The sequence below is a fragment of the Liolophura sinensis genome, chromosome 8 (assembly GCF_032854445.1).
Source record: "Liolophura sinensis isolate JHLJ2023 chromosome 8, CUHK_Ljap_v2, whole genome shotgun sequence".
NCBI classification, from domain to species: Eukaryota; Metazoa; Mollusca; class Polyplacophora; order Chitonida; family Chitonidae; genus Liolophura; species Liolophura sinensis.
Window position 1 is genome coordinate 18,659,570 of NC_088302.1, and position 17,997 is coordinate 18,677,566.

Consider the following 17,997-nt stretch of genomic DNA (forward strand, 5'->3'; position numbering starts at 1 on the left):
ACCATATGCAAATTTTAACTTATTCACTTACTAAATACTATTAATATACAGTGTATATCAAATATAAATAGTATTTAGTCCTTTTCTCATAGCACATTCCTGCCTACCTTAGCTAGCTCGTCTTTGAGTTCATTGAAGTTTTTCTGGTGGATCTCCAGCTGTTTGGAGAGACTCTGGATGACTTTCTTCTTGTCCTCTAGCTCAGCTGTCAGTTGATACCTGGCTGAGTCGTGCTCCTTCTCCAGCCTGCAGAACACAGATGTGATACAACTATAACACTGGGGGATTAAACACCTTATTCACCATAAAACTAATGCCTTTGCCTAATTTTAAAATTTAGCTGTTATATGTTTCAGCCTGGCATAATTCATGAAAAGTCTCTACTTTACCAATGGACATTTTATTTATTTATTTATTTATTCAGTATACCTTATATTTTTATTTTTTATGGGAACAAATTTACCCACAGTTCAGTTGACAATATACTGTAAATGACCCAAAGTTCCCACCAAAAACAGTGTATTGTTAGAAACAAATACATGTCATAAAATATGTGCATGGTTGGTGATAATCCAACCATGCAAACAAACCTCAAAACACCTTTCTAAGATCAATAGAACTCTCAGAATGAGGAATAATGAATAACTTAGTCTCTTAAAGAATTTGAAACTTTAGGTAATATACAATGACCTATTATCCTGCATCATACTTACCTATGTGTTCACAGGTACTGTTTATACATTACCATATTCTTAAGCATCATATCTGGACACGTTTACCTTTTTAATTAATGTAATGAAAGATGACCATGAGTCCTACATTTACTTACTTTTCATATCTTTCACGGCCTTCCTTCAACAACTTTTTCTGCTCCTCGTAACAGTTCTGTAATTCTCTGTAAGAAATAAATAAGTACAGGTAATAAATACCAAGGAGTAACACAATAACAACAGTGTCCGCTGACACTATTTTTAAAATGATTCGTTAAATGTTAAAAGTTGTATGCTGAGAGTAAAAACATAGAATAACTACATTTATGGACTGAGATTTGACTGTGAAGTAAATGTGTGTAATCTGTCATCTTGCTTTAAACTTAAAACACAAATGTAGTATGTGTCATGTCAGTGGCTTTTTAAAGATTCCTGCTGATGTTTAAAGTCTTGTGAAGTCAATGGACCTTATGCTGGAGGTTTTCCATTTACCTATGTGACCTACATCCCAGAATTCAGTACTTTGATGGTGGGGGTTTCCCCTAATCTAAACTGGTACAGAGTATGGGTTTTCTCCCTTACCTGATCTGTTGTCCCAGGCTCTCAACTGTCTTGCTTGACTCAATCTGGGCCCCCTTCTCCACCTCTACAGCTCCCTCCAGATCTCGTACACGTAGCTAGAGCACAAACATGATACATGGTTTCAGCTTTTCCAACTGCCCAAAACGACAGCTTCGGTACTCCTAGCCCTGAGATTGGTAAGCCATGTTCCCAGCTTAGCTTCCACATTAACCACTTTGAACCGTTACATTCACTAACCTGGAATTCAGTCCCTGACATCTGCACTTTCTCCAAAGTGCCAATGCTGTACGGCACAAAAAGAGTCCTGTGATCTTGAAGTAATTCTGAATTCCTATCACCTCATTATGTGGGAATAATAAAGGCCATAACATCACAAATAACACAAATGTAACCAATGCACCCACTCAGACAGCATCAGAACCTCATAAGCCACCATTTTCAAACAACATGACTCGGTTGCTAAAGTGGACATGGCTGCTTTTGCCAAAATTAAAACAATCTGTTTTCACAATAGAATCGATTACACCTCATTTCTGTTCATTATTAACACACAAATTAAAAGTGTCCCAAACAATTTGTCAATCGCCCTTTAGATGGTGTACATCTTAATGGTTTCAATCGTATCATTCCATCTTTTCCGGGACGATGCCAGGTCCTGCCAACACAAACTGAACATGGCAGTTAGCGAAGATTGGCTTGCAACCAATGTAACAGATACATTTGTGATAATTGTGACGTTATGGTCTTTATTATTCATGAATAACTAGGTGATATGAAGTCACAAGTACTGAAGGGTTACAGGATACATGTTTTTGTAGCACGCAGCTTTGACATGTTGAGGACAGCACACGCAGATCAACCAAGTTCCAGGTTAGTAAATGGAAGATCACAGGTCTGTACTTCTAAAAGTTAAGCTGGGAAGAATGAAACAGAACTCAGATCTAGGGTACTCCATGAAGCTCAACACAGTTAAATTTAAGTGCTTTAATGTTTTCCACTTATTATGTCTTTATTCTGAAAAGACTTTTGTCACATATATTTGAGATTATACTTTATATCTACATGAGTATCATAACTACTGAAAGTAAAATGTAACTTGTACAGCCAGATGTGGATGACAAAAATATGTTTAACCTTTATCATGGGACAGAATCACGAGTTCCTGGATTTCAGGTGCCAATTGCACTATGCCATTTTTTTCTTTGATCAAAATTTCACAATTCATCACAATGCTTACCTTTTAGTACTGGAAGCTAAATTTTGACACACTTGTCAGGATAACAGTGAAGAGGTGGTCCAAAGGACTTAAAAATCATTTTTAAAATCACATTTCAAAGTTGTACTGCAGTCAGAAATGAGTTGGTGGAATTAGGTACCAATTAGCAAAACACAAGACAGAAGCTGATTTTTCATGTCTAAAACTCAAATCCTTGGAGGCCTCTTTGGCCGAATGGTTAGAGTGCCAGCGTAGTGCAAGGACTCAGGAGCCTCTCACCAATGCAGTCATTGTGAGTTCAAGTCCAGCTGAAGCTGGCCTCCTCTCTGGTCATATGTGGGAACATCTAATGGCAGTCTGTGGATGGAAGTGGTTTTACCCGAGCCGCCCTGTTTTCTCTCACCATAAGGCTGGTCTGAAATATTCTGTAGTACATCATCAACACCCATCAAGCCTTCTTGTGCTATACTCCACAAAACATACAGTACAAGAGCTGGTTAAACTTGAAAAGTGTACCTGAGTTATTTCCGAGTTAAACTTGCTCTCCAGGTGAGCCGCTCTCTCAGCCTCAATCATCCCCTCCAGGGATTTGACCTTCTTCACAGTAATCTGCAACACAACAATTCAACCATTCAAAGTTCATAGTAGTTTTATATACAAAGAGAATTCATACATAGGCTGTACCATGATCATAACATAAAGGGATACTGTCTTGTCAGAAAAGTACATAAATTTGTATATTAGTGTGATCTGTCAGCAAATAAAAAATACTGACGATATTTTCTGATAATATTCTGGGCTAAAATGACAACCTTACAAAAACAACACTTACGGTCAATTCTTTCTTGGTTTGCTCACCTCTCTCCTTAGCATACTCAAGCTCGGTGGTAGTACGCCGGAGAAGCCCAATGTGATTTTGTCGTTCAGCTGAAACAGAAAACAGCATACCCTTAGCAAACAAGGAAAGATTCCAGAAAGCCAGCTTTGACTGCAGTCAGAATTTGACATTTGATGTAAAGGAGATAAAATTTGAAATACCCGGCAAAAGTTTTGATAAGACAAATATACTCCAAGTTAAGCCTTATGGAAACAAAACTACAGTCAAACCGGTTGTATGCGGCCAGCGAAGGGAGATGAAATAAGAAGGTGCTTAAGGCAGGTGGCCACATAACACAGGCTCGGTAAAAGAAAGATCCAACACATAAGTTATGTTTCTGAATATAACCCATTGGTATTAATTTCGGATATGATCAACATTTATACCTACATACATTTAGTAGATATATAACAACAGTATACTAATATCTCCAAAAAGTGAAGCAGCGTGGGTTATAAGCCTAAAGACCTAATGGTGTTCACACAGAGTGTACATAAACGAGCACAATACAACCCAAGTTTCAAATCAGAGCATGTGTGACATTTAAGAGCACCTTCCCCCCAACATTTTCATGGTCTAGAAAGTCATGTGCCAGTTGGGCCAACTTGGATAATCAATATTCCAATAAACTTTTAGACTCTGAATCGCAGCTAGACTGATGAGCTGTAAGAGAATTCATTCAATTCGGTTTGCCATTACTGGTGAAGCAACAAAACATATCCTACATATATACGAATTAGGAAACTTCAACACATGTTTGTGAGAGGTCACATTTTGGCAAACCAAAAAGAACGCACAACACCAGGTGACTACAGAAATAATGGCCAGGCAAGCCAGATGCTTTGTAAAACAAACCAATCTTGGATGAAACCATAGAAGGTCTGATTATACCCCGGTTTGCCCACTGAGACTTTATGGCTTTTACACCTCATGGGACTAATCACACTGTCTGCGTGTCCTGACAATAAGCAGGCTGGGCATTACAACAAATAGACTTTACCGCCATTGACCAGTAAAACTTCACTTGTCAAGACAAATTGGCAGGTTACAACAATGCAAATTTTCAATCATTCTCAAAGCTGCCGAAGTTTGTGACCGCCATCTTGAGATTTTTGTCAATGTCCAATCATCAACACCTTTGAAAATCTCAGCCTCGTAGGGCAGGTTGATATTTGACATTGTTACAATAACAGCCACTGGCTGTATTGGACAGATGTCTACATATTACAGGTCCTTGAAGGTTTGATGTACTTTTCTGATTTTTTGACTGAAGCCAAAAAAACATGACAAAGCCCTCCCACCCCACAAAAGCCCAGCATGTCCCAAGTATATTTAAGGGGGCATAACTCTGAATCTTCAAGTGAACAAAGTGGGTACAAGCTCGAGCTTTACAGATACTACTTCATGTGAAAAGTGGGCTGGCAATGATGTCACATTGTCTTCATGCTCCCTGCCAGACAATTTTATTACTTGCTAATAACCAATCAGTGCTTCATGAAAAACAGGGCAGGGTTTCAGCTTCCAGTTTTTTAATCTCACACATGCATGCATGTAGGAATACATACAACATCAAGACTTACTTTCTGCATCTTGCAATCTGTCACTCAACTCAGATATAGCACTGAAATAAACACACAAAAGTATACTGAGTCGACAATGTTGAAATACCATCCATACATACAAGCGTTTACATGTAAACATGTAAAAAGATCCACAGCCATTTATCATGAAAATTTGCTACATTGCATGACTTATCGTTGAGAGCTAGACAGATGATTGTAACAACTGGTGTGAGTAGAGGGTGACTGGTGAGGTCGTGAATTGTAAGGCCCGCGTGGTGTGAATGGCTAGTTCCATCCTGACCAAATTAACTTATCACTTTATCGAAAGAACGTCATAAAAACCAAACTGTGCTACAAACTCAAGCTTTACCCATCAAATACAGAAGGGGTTTCAGTCACAAAGTAGCAAAACTCCACCGATCGTTTTCCTGTAGCACATGTTCTAGTTTGTCCCTGTCAGCACGTAGCACTTCCTTTTCTGTCTGACACTTGGCTAATAGCTCCTCCTGTATATACACCAACAGATACCAACGTATACTCTACTGTATTTGATGCCTCTCTAAGGGTGTCTGTTCAACATGTTAACTATTTTTATACAAATGCGATGCAAGCAGCAATTTCATCTGGAATATAAATGTTTGTTTACTTATTTATATTTAGATATGAAGATCAACGTAGAATATACTGATTACATGATGGCTGCCAGGTTTATGAGAGAGGGAAACCTGAATGTGAGGAAACAAACTGCTCTGCACCATGTATACGACAAGCTGTCTGACTTAAAGCTCCAGAATAATCTTTTGCTAGAAAATTTCATAATCAAATCAAATATCCATAAGGAGAGAACTACATGCTAAAGAAAAAATCGTTTTCCACGTATGATAATTTCTGGGTTCCTTCTCTATAAAAGTACTGTACATTCATTTTATGACTTATTTTATGACTTATTAAAAATAGAGACCTATGCTTTGAGAATGAACATATTTTTTCCTATTACCAGTTTTTCTCATGGGTAAACAATTATAACTTACCTTTTCCTCTACTTCTGATTTCAGCTTCTTCTCTGCAGAATCTGACGATCTTTCAACATCTCTGATTTGCTCCTGGAGTTTGGATATTTCTTCTGACATCTGAGCCATTTTCTCTGAAAAACAAAGAAGCATTAACAACTAAAGAGGGAATGAACAGCTAAATGAAACACTTACAAATACCCAGCTGGATAAGAGAGGTGAGCTCAAGGTACACCCATGGTGTTCAAACAGTAAATCTTTCAGTTGAAATGTCTCATCCCCTATTAAGCTTGTTCATAAACAAAACTGATGACAAAAACTGCGTGTAACCGATTTGAAAAATAAAGACAGATGACCATTAAAATATAAACACCAACTGATGGCTTCATTTCAACAGCAAAGAAGCTTTCTTCACACAACAATATTTTAACATAAAGTTTTAAAATTAGCTTCAAATATTCACGGTACAAAATTTAAAGAATGTAGACATAGATGCTTCACTGTGCTAAATTACCTTTCATGTGATCCCCAGAATCATGTAGAGCTTTTGTTTTATCAGCACTTTCTTTCTTCACTTGATTCAAATCCCTCCTTGCTTTGGCTAACTCAAACTCAAGGTTTTGTCGAGTTGCCTCCCCTTTCTCCAGCTGAGCCCTCAGTTTGGTGGTTTTCACTTTCAAGGGTGGTGATCTAAACGCAACAAAGACTGATAATTGAATGGTCCATTGTTGAGTCACAGCATTAAACAACGTTTCACTTCTCACTTAAACAGCTACCATACAATGAATCTTTCACATCTTTTGTGGGAAGAGATATTTTACATGTACAAACATCTTCATTTCAAGCCAGCACAGAGACCACTTCTTCAGGTGTACTCAATTTCACATGGGTCAGGGTACTCAATTTCATACGGGTCAGGGCTTGAAATTAACGCTGGTTCGGTGGTCCTAAGCCAGTGGATTTGCTGTCGGACCAGTTGAGTTTGCAAAGCACTGGTCCAACGGGCCAGTAGAAAAAACAAACACTTTCAGTGATAAGTCTTTGTCTATTTAGAAATCGGGACGTGAATTGTTTTTTTTGTACACTGGCGCCATAAATGTCACTCATACATGGAGTGACAACAGTCGTCCTTGTCAGACGACAGCAGGGTTCTGTTCCACACTGGTTGCAGTTTGGTAGGCGGAAACACCCGAGCAGTGTACGAAGAGTTCCAGTCGACATCATTATGAAAAGGAAGTTTGAAGTGCGGAAACCCCCAAGCAATGTATAGGTCGCGTCAGGAAGGTGATCTGACTGGAAGGCAAGTACAGTCCATAAAAAATCCGTCTCTCTAATCGTATGTATATCGTATCATGTACACACGCCCAGTACAAATTATTGATTTGTATGTCTCTAACCGCGGCAATAAATCAACAACAACAACGTCGCAATGTGGCGAACCTTAGATGGAGCTAAGCCTCCTGAAAAGAAAGCAAGATTAACTGACGATCAGTTAAGCACAAATGTTGGGTGTAGTGAGTGTGCATATTTAGTGTGAAAATAAAAGCATCCATTAAGTGACACTTTGTGACTGACCAGTCACTGTAGGGTTATCCAGTTAAACCTGAATGACCAGCAGCTCACTGTCGGCTGTCATAATTGAAATACTGTGCTTACAGCTACTGCTAATACATTAGCGCTTGTTATGGATTTCTTGCTGTTTTAACTGACTTAGTTTGATTAATTTCTTATCAGTAAAAGTAATGTGGTAGCACCAAAAGTGTCACTTTAAGGTTTGTACATGTGCTGCAGCAAGTGGATTTTACACATCAAAGATGAAACTTAAAGCTGAAATACAGTACTTATGAGCTCATGAAATTTGTAAATAAAAAAAAAACATACAAATTGTTTTGTTTCAAGCAAGACTTTCACTTGTAACACCCAATGATTCATTTCCAAAGAAATGAGCCGTTTTATTAAAGTGCTTGTTATGGAGGTATCAAGCGTGTCCTTTTCACTTTGTCAGGACCAGTAAATCTACGGTAGGACCAGTAAAACTCTGAGTATACTGGTCCTGTTGGCCAGATAGACTTTCTGCCTACATTCTAGCCCGGTATGGGTTGTCTTAAATTTTGTGTTTAGTTTCAATACATCTGAGAGAACAAACACGACTAACTACTGACGTATAAATCTGGTGAGTGCTTTGAATATGACTTTATACACTGTTCATGTGTATTTCACAGTGGCTATTTTCAGTCAGACATAACGTATGGTCACATTTTGCATATGTATTCACATACTAATGCATATAAGTAAGTCATAAATTCGGATATTTTTTCTGTATGACAAAATATGTTACCTCATTGTTTGAACGAGTTGTTGACATCAGCCTTTCCTTTTCAATGTTGTTTAATCTTTTCTTCAGCTGTATTACAGTATCTGATTGGGAAATGAAATAAATCCAGAGATATTACAAGCCACTGTTCACAACCAAGTTAGGAATGACTAACCAAAAAATAACTTATAATGTAATAACAATGATTCCTTTTATCCCTCTGATTGCCGTTCAGGGCTGTGCTAATAAAGATTGTCCTGATTATTGGTGAAAAAATCCAGAGTTACCCACTGATCCTCTCCAGGTATCATATCTTTGCCTTAATCCACAGCCAAACCTGCCAGAGCTGAATTTGCTTTATTTATTTATTTCATTGGTGTACTCAAGGATATTTCACTTATACGACGGCAGCCAGCATTATGATGGGAGGAAACCAGGCAGAGCCCAGGGAAACCCACAACCATTCGCGGTTTGCTGGAAGATCTTCCCACTTACAGCTGGGAGGAAGTCAGCATGAGCTGGACTTGAAGTCACAGCGACCGCATTGATAAAAAGCACCTGGGTCATTTCACCATGCTGGTGTGCTATCTCGGCCACAGAGACACTGAGGCTGGATCTGAACCTACAACCTCACTGACCTAGAGAAAATTGGCCTTGTCTTTAACATTTCACACAGTTTGTCATGCAGTTATAGCACCATGTACATGTTATTATCTCACCCTGCTCTGTCTGGAAATCCAGCTGAGCCTGATGAAGCTGTGACTTCAATTGTGTGTTCTCCACCCTCAGTCTGCTCAGATCCTCAATCCCTGGGGAGGGGCTCAGAAAACGCCTCTCTTGTAAGGAGGAGCGGAATATCCCATTCATGTCGCCCTGATTCAAAAACAAAAAAATAGCATGATACTTGCTATAAATTTACAATTCTGTCATGGGTATTACTTTCACAAAAATGAAAAAACAATTGCATTCTTAAAAATTACAATTCCCTGAAAATTAAACCAATAACTGCCTGATAACGTATATTACAAATAACGCATGTACATGCATATGCTACGTTTAATGTTACCACAAGGTAAATAAACTGAAAGAGTTTCAATGATCAGATGTAAATTACAAAGGCTTTGCCTCTGAGTGAATGTACTAGCAGTGTTCAGCAGCTAAAAGGGTTTCGGAGTAAAAAGCTCTGAGAGGTTTTAAAAACAAAAACTTTGGAGTACTTTTATATTTAAGTTACAAAGACTAGTAATTATTTAACACAAATGATGGTCTAAAACCTTTGTAAACTTAAATGACACTCACGCATTCCAGGCTAATATTATGATCCAAATTGTGTCCGAATGAGTTTTTGGGTGATATCTTAGGCGAGGAGCTCCGTGGCATGATTATCTCCTCCTCTCCACCTTTTGTCAACTCTCGGCCATGAGACACTGGACTACTCATCTTGTTTAGTTATTCTAATCAGAACGAAATACCTACAATAATACACACACAATTCTACATGAATGACAGCAGGTCTAATTTAAAGTATTTATACTAGTACGTTGAGGACATGTCATATTTATTCTGAAAACATTCTATATGATTTATACCGTGTGTGCTGTAAGTCATGTATACACATGTAGGCCTAATGTTCACACGACAAATATGTTGAAAGCTTTTATTTTTTTTCTGGTATATTTACTCATTTTATTTATTTGATTGGCATTTACGCCGTACTCAAGAATATTTCACTTATGTAAAACAGCGACCAGCATTATGGTGGGAGGAAACTGCGCAGAGCCCGGGAGAAACCCAGGACCATTTGCAGGTTGCTGACAGACCTTCCCATGTAGATGAAGCAAGCATGAGCTGGACTTGAACTCCCAGTGACCACACTGGTCAGAGGTACCTGGGTCACTGCCTCGCGGCGGCGTGTTAACCACCCTTTTCTGGCATAGTCTTGATCCATACGCACCTATGTCCAAAGTTAATCCATTAAGGTGCACTATTGGCTTTCTGCGCCAAGCAGACCATATGACCCCTGAATTTCATTTACAGCAATGCTCCGATATTACAAATCTCATGTGATAATGTGTGAAAAACATATAGTGCACTGAGCTCAGTTACTCAGGGTCAGTAAAAATGCAAATGAACATGTTTAAAGTGTTAGCCCCAGTTAAACCGTTTTAAATGACTCAAATCACAAGCGCCTTCCATATATTAATGTCAGCCCAGTGACATGCGTTAGACGAAATACACAGGAAAAACAAAAACAAACCGCCGTTGAATGTTGTCACTAACAGTTCAGGCAGTCATTATATACCTAGCGGCTGTGGATATAGTCGTTACATCCACAACGGCTGAGTAAATAGCCACTCCGCACAGTTAAACAGTCAAACGTAAAAGGGTTTCCTACTCACCTAACGTATCTGTTAATTAACGTTACTAACCGAAAATATCAACATATATTACCCTCTAGAGAAAGTGAAAGTAGTCTAGTAGTCATTGCATAGCTGACTGTTTTCACTAAAACGGCCTACCGCACAGAACTACGGAAGAAACAATCAGTGACAAAAGACAAGTCTGAACGCGATTTCTCTCGGTAAATAAAATTTAACCAAGAAAAACACTTACCATAATGCTGTGCTCAAATAACTTGTTCTGCGGAAAACACACATGAAACTAATGTCCTTCAGGTGCACTAAAGTCTCCTTAAAATACCATATGATCACTGAAATTAACAAATTCAACGTGTTACTAAAAATTTGTTTAGACCGCCATTACATTTGTAATGGCTTCCTGGATGTACGAAGAAATTGCTTTACGGCTCCCTGATTGGTCAAATCTGACAATTATCTGACAGTTGATCCAAGTGACAGAGGCGTGTTTATGCATGTTCGATCATCTCTTTACTTTCACTTTTAATCAGCACCATGTTGCGCTAAAACAAAGAATCATCTATACACATGTAGTTAAGTTTGACATCTACTCTGGATCAGATACTTCAGCCCGGGCATAAAAGACTCCCAGTTCATTTAGCTTTGCATTTTAGTTTCTGTGTTTTTTTCTGTCGGAGTAGCCTAACCGGATTCAACAACACAATACAAAGGCTCCATTAAAACAAAGTACTATGAGAAATTTCTCTCATTTATATATGTATACATTGTATGTATATAAGTATATACATGTATAGGCCTACATGCTCTGAGAAGAGCATTCTCTACACAACTTATCTGACAAATTATTTACAATGTAGTCTGGCTTTACTTATTCGTCAGGTTATTGAATAATGAGATAGCTAGTGGCAAATAAATGAAGCACCTTTTCTCTTTTTCATTATGGCAATACAATTATCAACAATTTAATTGTTGGAATTGTCTGTCCTTCAATTCGCCGACTACTTAATGTATTTGCTAAGTCAGACTTTTGGCTGATTTATTTATTTCACTGGTGATTAATGTCATACGTCCTAATTTTGACATTTGTTTGCATTTATTGTATTGTTAGCACTGATACAAGAAAACACACACCTACTGCAGGGAGTGACTCTCTTAAGTATTTCCTTATGCCAAGCACCGAGCACTAGAGAGCCAGCATTGCTAGTGTTAAAGTCTTAGCAATTCAGATTGAATCTGAAATTCAGAATCCTGCTTAGGAGCTAGTTTATTTATTTATTTATGTGATTGGTGTTTTACGCCGTACTCAAGAATATTTCATTTATGCGACAGTGGCCAGCATTGTGATGGGAGGAAACTGGCCAGAGCCTGGGGGAAACCCACGGCAATCTGCAGGTTGCTGGCAGACCTTCGCACGGCCGGAGAGGAAGCCAGCATGAGCTGTGCTTGAACTCACAGCGACTGCATTGGCGAGAGGCTCCTGGGTCATTACGCTGCGCTAGCGCGCTAACCAGTTGAGCCACGGAGGCTAGTTACTCTAAACATTCGCATATGAAAGAACAACTTTCATTGCAATTTATGCACATTTTGAATTTGAATTTGGTAACAAAACTACATTTGTTGGATTGACCACTTTCAGGGCTTCACAAAAAGTATAATTTTATCACTCTACACAGAACAATGCATTCAGAATATACATGAATTAACACCATGCAATCATGCGAAACGTTGGAAGAATTACAGTATCCTCTTTTACATTCAACTCTGTAGAACAGGACCCTGATCAGCATAGCTCAAAGAAAGAGAGGTAAACAGAACTCACAGTTGGATATATATACACATATGTACATTTTTATTCAGAGCAATGGTATTCACTTCCATAAGTGTTGTTATCTCTCCCGTATTTGTACAAGAAATGTTGCTGTTTCTGCAACCAAACTTTATGATGGCTTCTGACAAGACAAAGATAAGCAAACAGCATTATTATGCTTTCAAGTGCATCTTACTGGATCTCAACACATGAAATACAACAGATCATCTCCATTGACAGCATTTACAAAGGGAGACAACCAACACCTCATTGCAAATGACTTCATACTGTTTATCCGTGCATTGCATAAAGAGTTATCTATAATGTACAAGGTTATTTACACCACATAATTGTTCCCAACGCAGGAACAGGTTAATATACTAGCTATGACCAGAATCATCATGTGATGTTTGGTTAGAGGGAGGATAGGCAGGCACATGTTTTTATAAAACAATATCATGCAATCCGAATCTTGTGTAAACCAGCCCTATACATGTATAAGCTTCTTATCCTGTCTTGTCTTGTCTTGTCTTTATCTAGGGAAAGGATGATACAAAATAAAATAAGTTACATAGGGGTGGTCTAACTTTGTATCAGGAGGCGAGGACTAGGGCAATCAGCAAAACAAAAAAAAGCCTGACATTGGTAAGGACACCAGGCCTATAGTAATTGGCAAAACAAAATAAGTTTAACACTGGAAAGAACACCATGCCAATGGTAATCAACAAGACAATAAAAGTCTAACATCGGAAAGGACGCAAGACCTATGGAAATGCACAAGACAAAGTAGGCCTGACACTAGAAAGGACACCAGGCCTATGGAAATCCACAAGACAAAATAAGCCTAACACTGGAAAGGATATCAGGTCCATGGAAATCCATTAGATAAAATAGGCCAAAGACTCTAAAGGGCAATAGGCCTGTGGTAATCAACAATACAAAATAGGCCTACGAAAAGGAGACTACAGTCGTCCTCAAAACAGAGACCTTGGACATGCATTTTAAAAACTACTTGGTAACAAGCAAGTAAACTGCATGTCGTTGAACTATTTTGAAGTGGAGGTTTTTGTAAGTTCTATCATCAAAGACTAAATATTTTAAGGGCATCACCATTGTTACATTTACTATCCATCCAAAATTATCTCTGGCATGATGAACAATACTCATTTAAAAAAGCATGCCAAAAAAAGTTTTGTACGGGTGTTTGCGTTGAAAAAACACATGATACCAACTGTTAGTATGCTCACATGTAACTATTCATACAGAACCCTTTTCTTTATCATTTATTTGTGAAACTTAAAAAAACAAATTATAATCTTAACTTGCTATGCTCAATTAAAAAACTTTTTTTAAAGTCAATCAAGTGGGTAGACAGCCTGTAATACACGTACAATGGCAGTTCTTAATAATTTATAATATAATACAAAACATGTACACAGTTAAATCAGACATCTATTGATACCTTTTATAGCAGTTTATCAGCCCATGACTGCCAAATTAACATTAGCTTGTGAATCATTTTTCTTGTAAAGGCCTACAGAACTGGATACCCTAATTCCTCTATCTATTTGCATGTTAAAGGACAACATTCAGTGCATTTTATGCACATTCTTAATTTAATTTTGGACACAAAACTACAAAAAAAAAACTGGTTGGATTGGCCAGTGTCCGGGCTTCACAAAACATATAATTTATCAATCAACACAGAATGATGCCTTCAGAATATGCTTGAATAAACAGCTTATAAGCATGCAAAAAGGTTGAAAAATTACAGTACCAATAATTTTGTCATGGCAAATATTATACACACACACACACACACACACACACACATATATATATATATATATATATATATATATATATATATATACAATCTTTTCTGTATATAAACATAATCCTTTTGTGAGACTCATTGATTGGTTTCAGTACCATACTCAAAGTGAATATAAAGTCAGCCTTTACATTTCACGTCATTATTAGCTGTCACGTCAAAAGACCTACTAGCTCTCGATTGTCAGTGTGATCTCTTAAAGTGGATAGACAGATATTGATGCCATAAATTGGATTTTGCAGTTGGCTTAAGTACTAAAGTGATGCATTTTGAACCACACATTTATGAGCAGGGAACTGAGAACGGCTGCCCACGTCACAATGCGTACATGTTGGGCACGATACTGCAGTAACTCATTACCTTTACAGCGGAGTTCAGCATTTCAGCTTTCCCTATAAATGTAAAACATTATCCATTTTTATTTATCTCTCTCCAATAGGATTTCAATAGAAAAAAAATAAAAACCTTTCTAAGGAATGTTTGAGCACACATGTAGCATACATCATCACACTGGTCGATGGATACTCTTGTCAGTTGTTATCTTCTCATGCTCTGGAATGGTGAAGCCTCATGACATACAACTCAAGACAGTTTTTAGACAGCCTGTGAAATTACTGTTTTACCGCTAAAGGCTGCTGGCTTTTTTTAAAGATATATGCATATCCAACTCTCTAAATCCTCAGCAAATTCAAGCTGTGCAGTATAACTGCAGATGATAAATTGAAGTGATACAAGTACATGAAGACTAATATCCATTTGTCTAGCAGTAAGATGTATATCAAGTCTTGACAGAAGTCATAACTTAACCTGCCCAAATAACAGAACTGTCCTCTCACATGTCAAAACGTAAATCGTAATGGTTGTATTTTTTGAGAATTTACAGTAGGATGTTTGTTTTATTTTCCTAATGACTGACTTGTCAAACCTTTTTATAACTTAACAGTCAGAAGTCCTCATAATTCATCAGAAATAAGTTCACGTTTTCTCCTCTTTGCCTTTTATTTGCTCCTGTGAAGATTGCACACTTTGCTCTCTCTGAGGGCTTGAAACATCTGCCTGCGCAACTTCAGAGTCAGCGTTTGCAGCTACAGCATCCTCTTCACCTTTGTCTGCTTGTGTCTTGTTCTCTCCATCTCCATCCCCTTCTGTCTTGCTCTCTTCACCTTCATCTCCCTCTGTCTTCTCACCATTTTTTTCTTCAAGTACATTGTAAACATCACTGCAGGCTGACAAAAGCAAAGGCGTGCCAGATAAATCAGTAGGTTGTTGTCCAAGTAACATGCATTATCAAGTATCATTTGTTCAACAGTATGACCATCATGATTCAGTTATTTATTCATTTGATTGGTGTTTTGAATCGTACTCAAGAATACATGTAATTCACTTATGCGGAAGCGGCCAGCATTACAGTGGGAGGAAACCGGGCAAAGCCCGGGGGAAAGCGATGAAAATCAGCAGGTTGCTGGCAGATTTCTCCACGTTGAACATGTGTGAAGTTCTCCAGTAACACAAGAGCCAGGAACCCACTTTTTTGTATATTCTCCACAAGTTAATTAATTGACTGGTGTTAAACACACCACAGGGTCATTGTGCTGAAGAGTTTTTCACTCATATGACAGAGGTCAGGTTTGTTGGTGGACAAAACCAAAATGCCTGATGCAATATTGCCTTTAGATTTTTTGACTTGTTTGATTGGTGTTTTATGCTTTACTCAGGAGCATTTGACCTATATGACAGAGGCCAGCATTATTCTGTAAGAAAACTGGGTAGTGCCCTGGGGATACCTACAACCCACAGGTAGCTGGCAGACCTTCCACATATGACCGGAAAGGAAGATCACATGAGCTGGACTCACGGCGATTGTATTTTTGATTGTGCTGTGCTGACATGCTAACCACTCAGCTTTTTGCTTTTTCAATATAGTTTCCAAAAATATACAATAAGGACTTTACTTGTGGCACTGTTACCACCAAAGTTTGAGGATACACATGGGCAGCCTAATGAGATCACATCAAAGTGATGCTTACCTGAGAATGCAGCAGGATAAAGTGTGCTGAGTCGCCCCTTCAACAGCCTGTATGTGCAATCAAAGGATTAAAGTTAAAATTAGCTGGAAAGACTGTATGAGTCTGGATTCAATGGTCCAATTACCCCAGTGTTATGTGGTGCAGAGGAAGTATTTGGCAGTCAGTATGTGGATTTCGATGGTGCATCTGCAGGCGTTTTGATTTAAGCTGTACTGTCCTGTGCATCAATCTTCAGAGGTCTGCATATGTCTTTTTAATTTCTAACATATTTTGTAAATAGTTGACTCACATGCAATAAAATTGCAAAAAGAAAAACATTTATTCCACACTAGGCCTATATATATATATTAAAATAGAATCTTCTGAAGAACACAATAGCTTTTAAATTAAATCAAAAGATCAAAACCTCATAAATTGAAACCAAAAAAATTTGCTCTTACCTTATTCTTCTAAATATAGCATCTAAATCTTTCTTCATTTCATATAGTAATGTGGTGTGCTTCCGGAATTCCAGCATAGTAGTTTCATAACGGGTACCTGACAGCATGTTGAAGTTCAACAACATCTCATTTGTCTTCTCATACCTCATCAACCTGGAGTTAATTAGATAATTATATGATGATTATCATATTCACGAACTATGACATTGTAGAGCCGTGCCTTGGTGCACCCTGTAAAATTCAGACGGTAATTCAGCCTGCTAGATGATCTCCATTCTTATTTAACATTCTGACATTTAAATTGTCATTATCGGTCGAACGTCAGAAATATTAAATATGGAGTTAGTTCATTTAAAGTTGTTGAATTAAAAATTATTACTTCTTCATTACTGTGTACATCTGTCCATGTTAAAATGCATTTAACGTACTGATTTAACCTACCATGTCCTGAAGTGACTACACTGAGGTGCTAAGATAAGTCAGTATTGTATAGTAAGGCAGAAGCTTGGAACTCCCAAACCACAAATCATTTTAAGTTGGCTTCAGTGCCCTAAATGATACCCTTATTATCGATGATTTTACTTATTTATCCTTCAGACAGTTAAATTGTTGATACTGGTCGAATGTCAGAAATACAAATATGTAATTTACTGATGAGCTTTAAATGATTTGATATATATAGGGCCTATATGATGTACAAACTTCCAAACAGAGAGCAAAGTCAAAGTGAAGGCCATATTCATGGAAGGCAAGAGATCTTCAATGTATTCAAAAATTATAAAATATTGTATTGTATTGTATAGCCTGCATCAGATGTATGTCCAAAACAATATTAATGGACATGTTCATGTAAAACAGACGTGGAAACACTGGTAAACATTCGTACATTTCTCTCTGAGCTACCACCATCGCGAAGACATCTTCCTTCTGTATTTGACCCATAACAGATTTGGTAAACACCAAGGAAGGCTCTTCCACGTCTTCTTCCCCCTGCATCCTGATCACTGGTGTGTTACAGATGTTATTTCAACTTGTCAGTCAACGTGCCTCTTTCATTTCCACGCATAATCATCACGTGATTCAGATTGTTTGCCAAAAACCGGTGCTACTTTTTTACAACAGCATGGAAAAATATCAAATGGGGATTTAATGAATGATTGAAAAAATTTATGTAGAGAACGGACGGATTTTTTAATTACTTGAACTCACTGGAAAGTTTGCTAACTGCAGAAAACGGCTG

The 17,997-nt window shown here is 37.9% G+C and overlaps 2 protein-coding genes across 2 annotated transcripts in view; both read right to left on the reverse strand.

Moving 5' to 3' along the window:
* Positions 1 to 11,033, reverse strand: part of LOC135473272 (coiled-coil domain-containing protein 171-like) — a 29,050-nt gene extending 18,017 nt beyond the window's left edge. Inside the window, exons 1-14 of the mRNA XM_064753119.1 lie at positions 10,885 to 11,033; positions 9,571 to 9,743; positions 8,991 to 9,144; positions 8,296 to 8,375; positions 7,738 to 7,742; positions 6,472 to 6,647; positions 5,979 to 6,091; positions 5,365 to 5,453; positions 4,966 to 5,006; positions 3,341 to 3,435; positions 3,025 to 3,117; positions 1,293 to 1,387; positions 830 to 895; positions 108 to 246 (exon numbers count right to left, since the gene is read on the reverse strand). Of these exons, the coding sequence (XP_064609189.1) occupies positions 108 to 246; positions 830 to 895; positions 1,293 to 1,387; positions 3,025 to 3,117; positions 3,341 to 3,435; positions 4,966 to 5,006; positions 5,365 to 5,453; positions 5,979 to 6,091; positions 6,472 to 6,647; positions 7,738 to 7,742; positions 8,296 to 8,375; positions 8,991 to 9,144; positions 9,571 to 9,711 (1,287 nt within the window). The 5' untranslated portion in view covers positions 9,712 to 9,743; positions 10,885 to 11,033. The remainder of the gene's footprint in view (positions 1 to 107; positions 247 to 829; positions 896 to 1,292; positions 1,388 to 3,024; positions 3,118 to 3,340; positions 3,436 to 4,965; positions 5,007 to 5,364; positions 5,454 to 5,978; positions 6,092 to 6,471; positions 6,648 to 7,737; positions 7,743 to 8,295; positions 8,376 to 8,990; positions 9,145 to 9,570; positions 9,744 to 10,884) is intronic.
* A 3,328-nt stretch (positions 11,034 to 14,361) lies between these two features.
* On the reverse strand, positions 14,362 to 17,809 carry LOC135473830 (kxDL motif-containing protein 1-like). The gene is made up of 4 exons (XM_064753738.1): positions 17,644 to 17,809; positions 16,758 to 16,910; positions 16,318 to 16,364; positions 14,362 to 15,516 (listed from the first exon to the last, which is right to left on the reverse strand). The coding sequence occupies exons 1-4, from the start codon at positions 17,751 to 17,753 to the stop codon at positions 15,266 to 15,268; spliced, it is 561 nt and encodes a 186-aa protein (XP_064609808.1). The 5' UTR covers positions 17,754 to 17,809; the 3' UTR covers positions 14,362 to 15,265.
* Between the last annotated feature and the right edge of the window lie 188 nt (positions 17,810 to 17,997).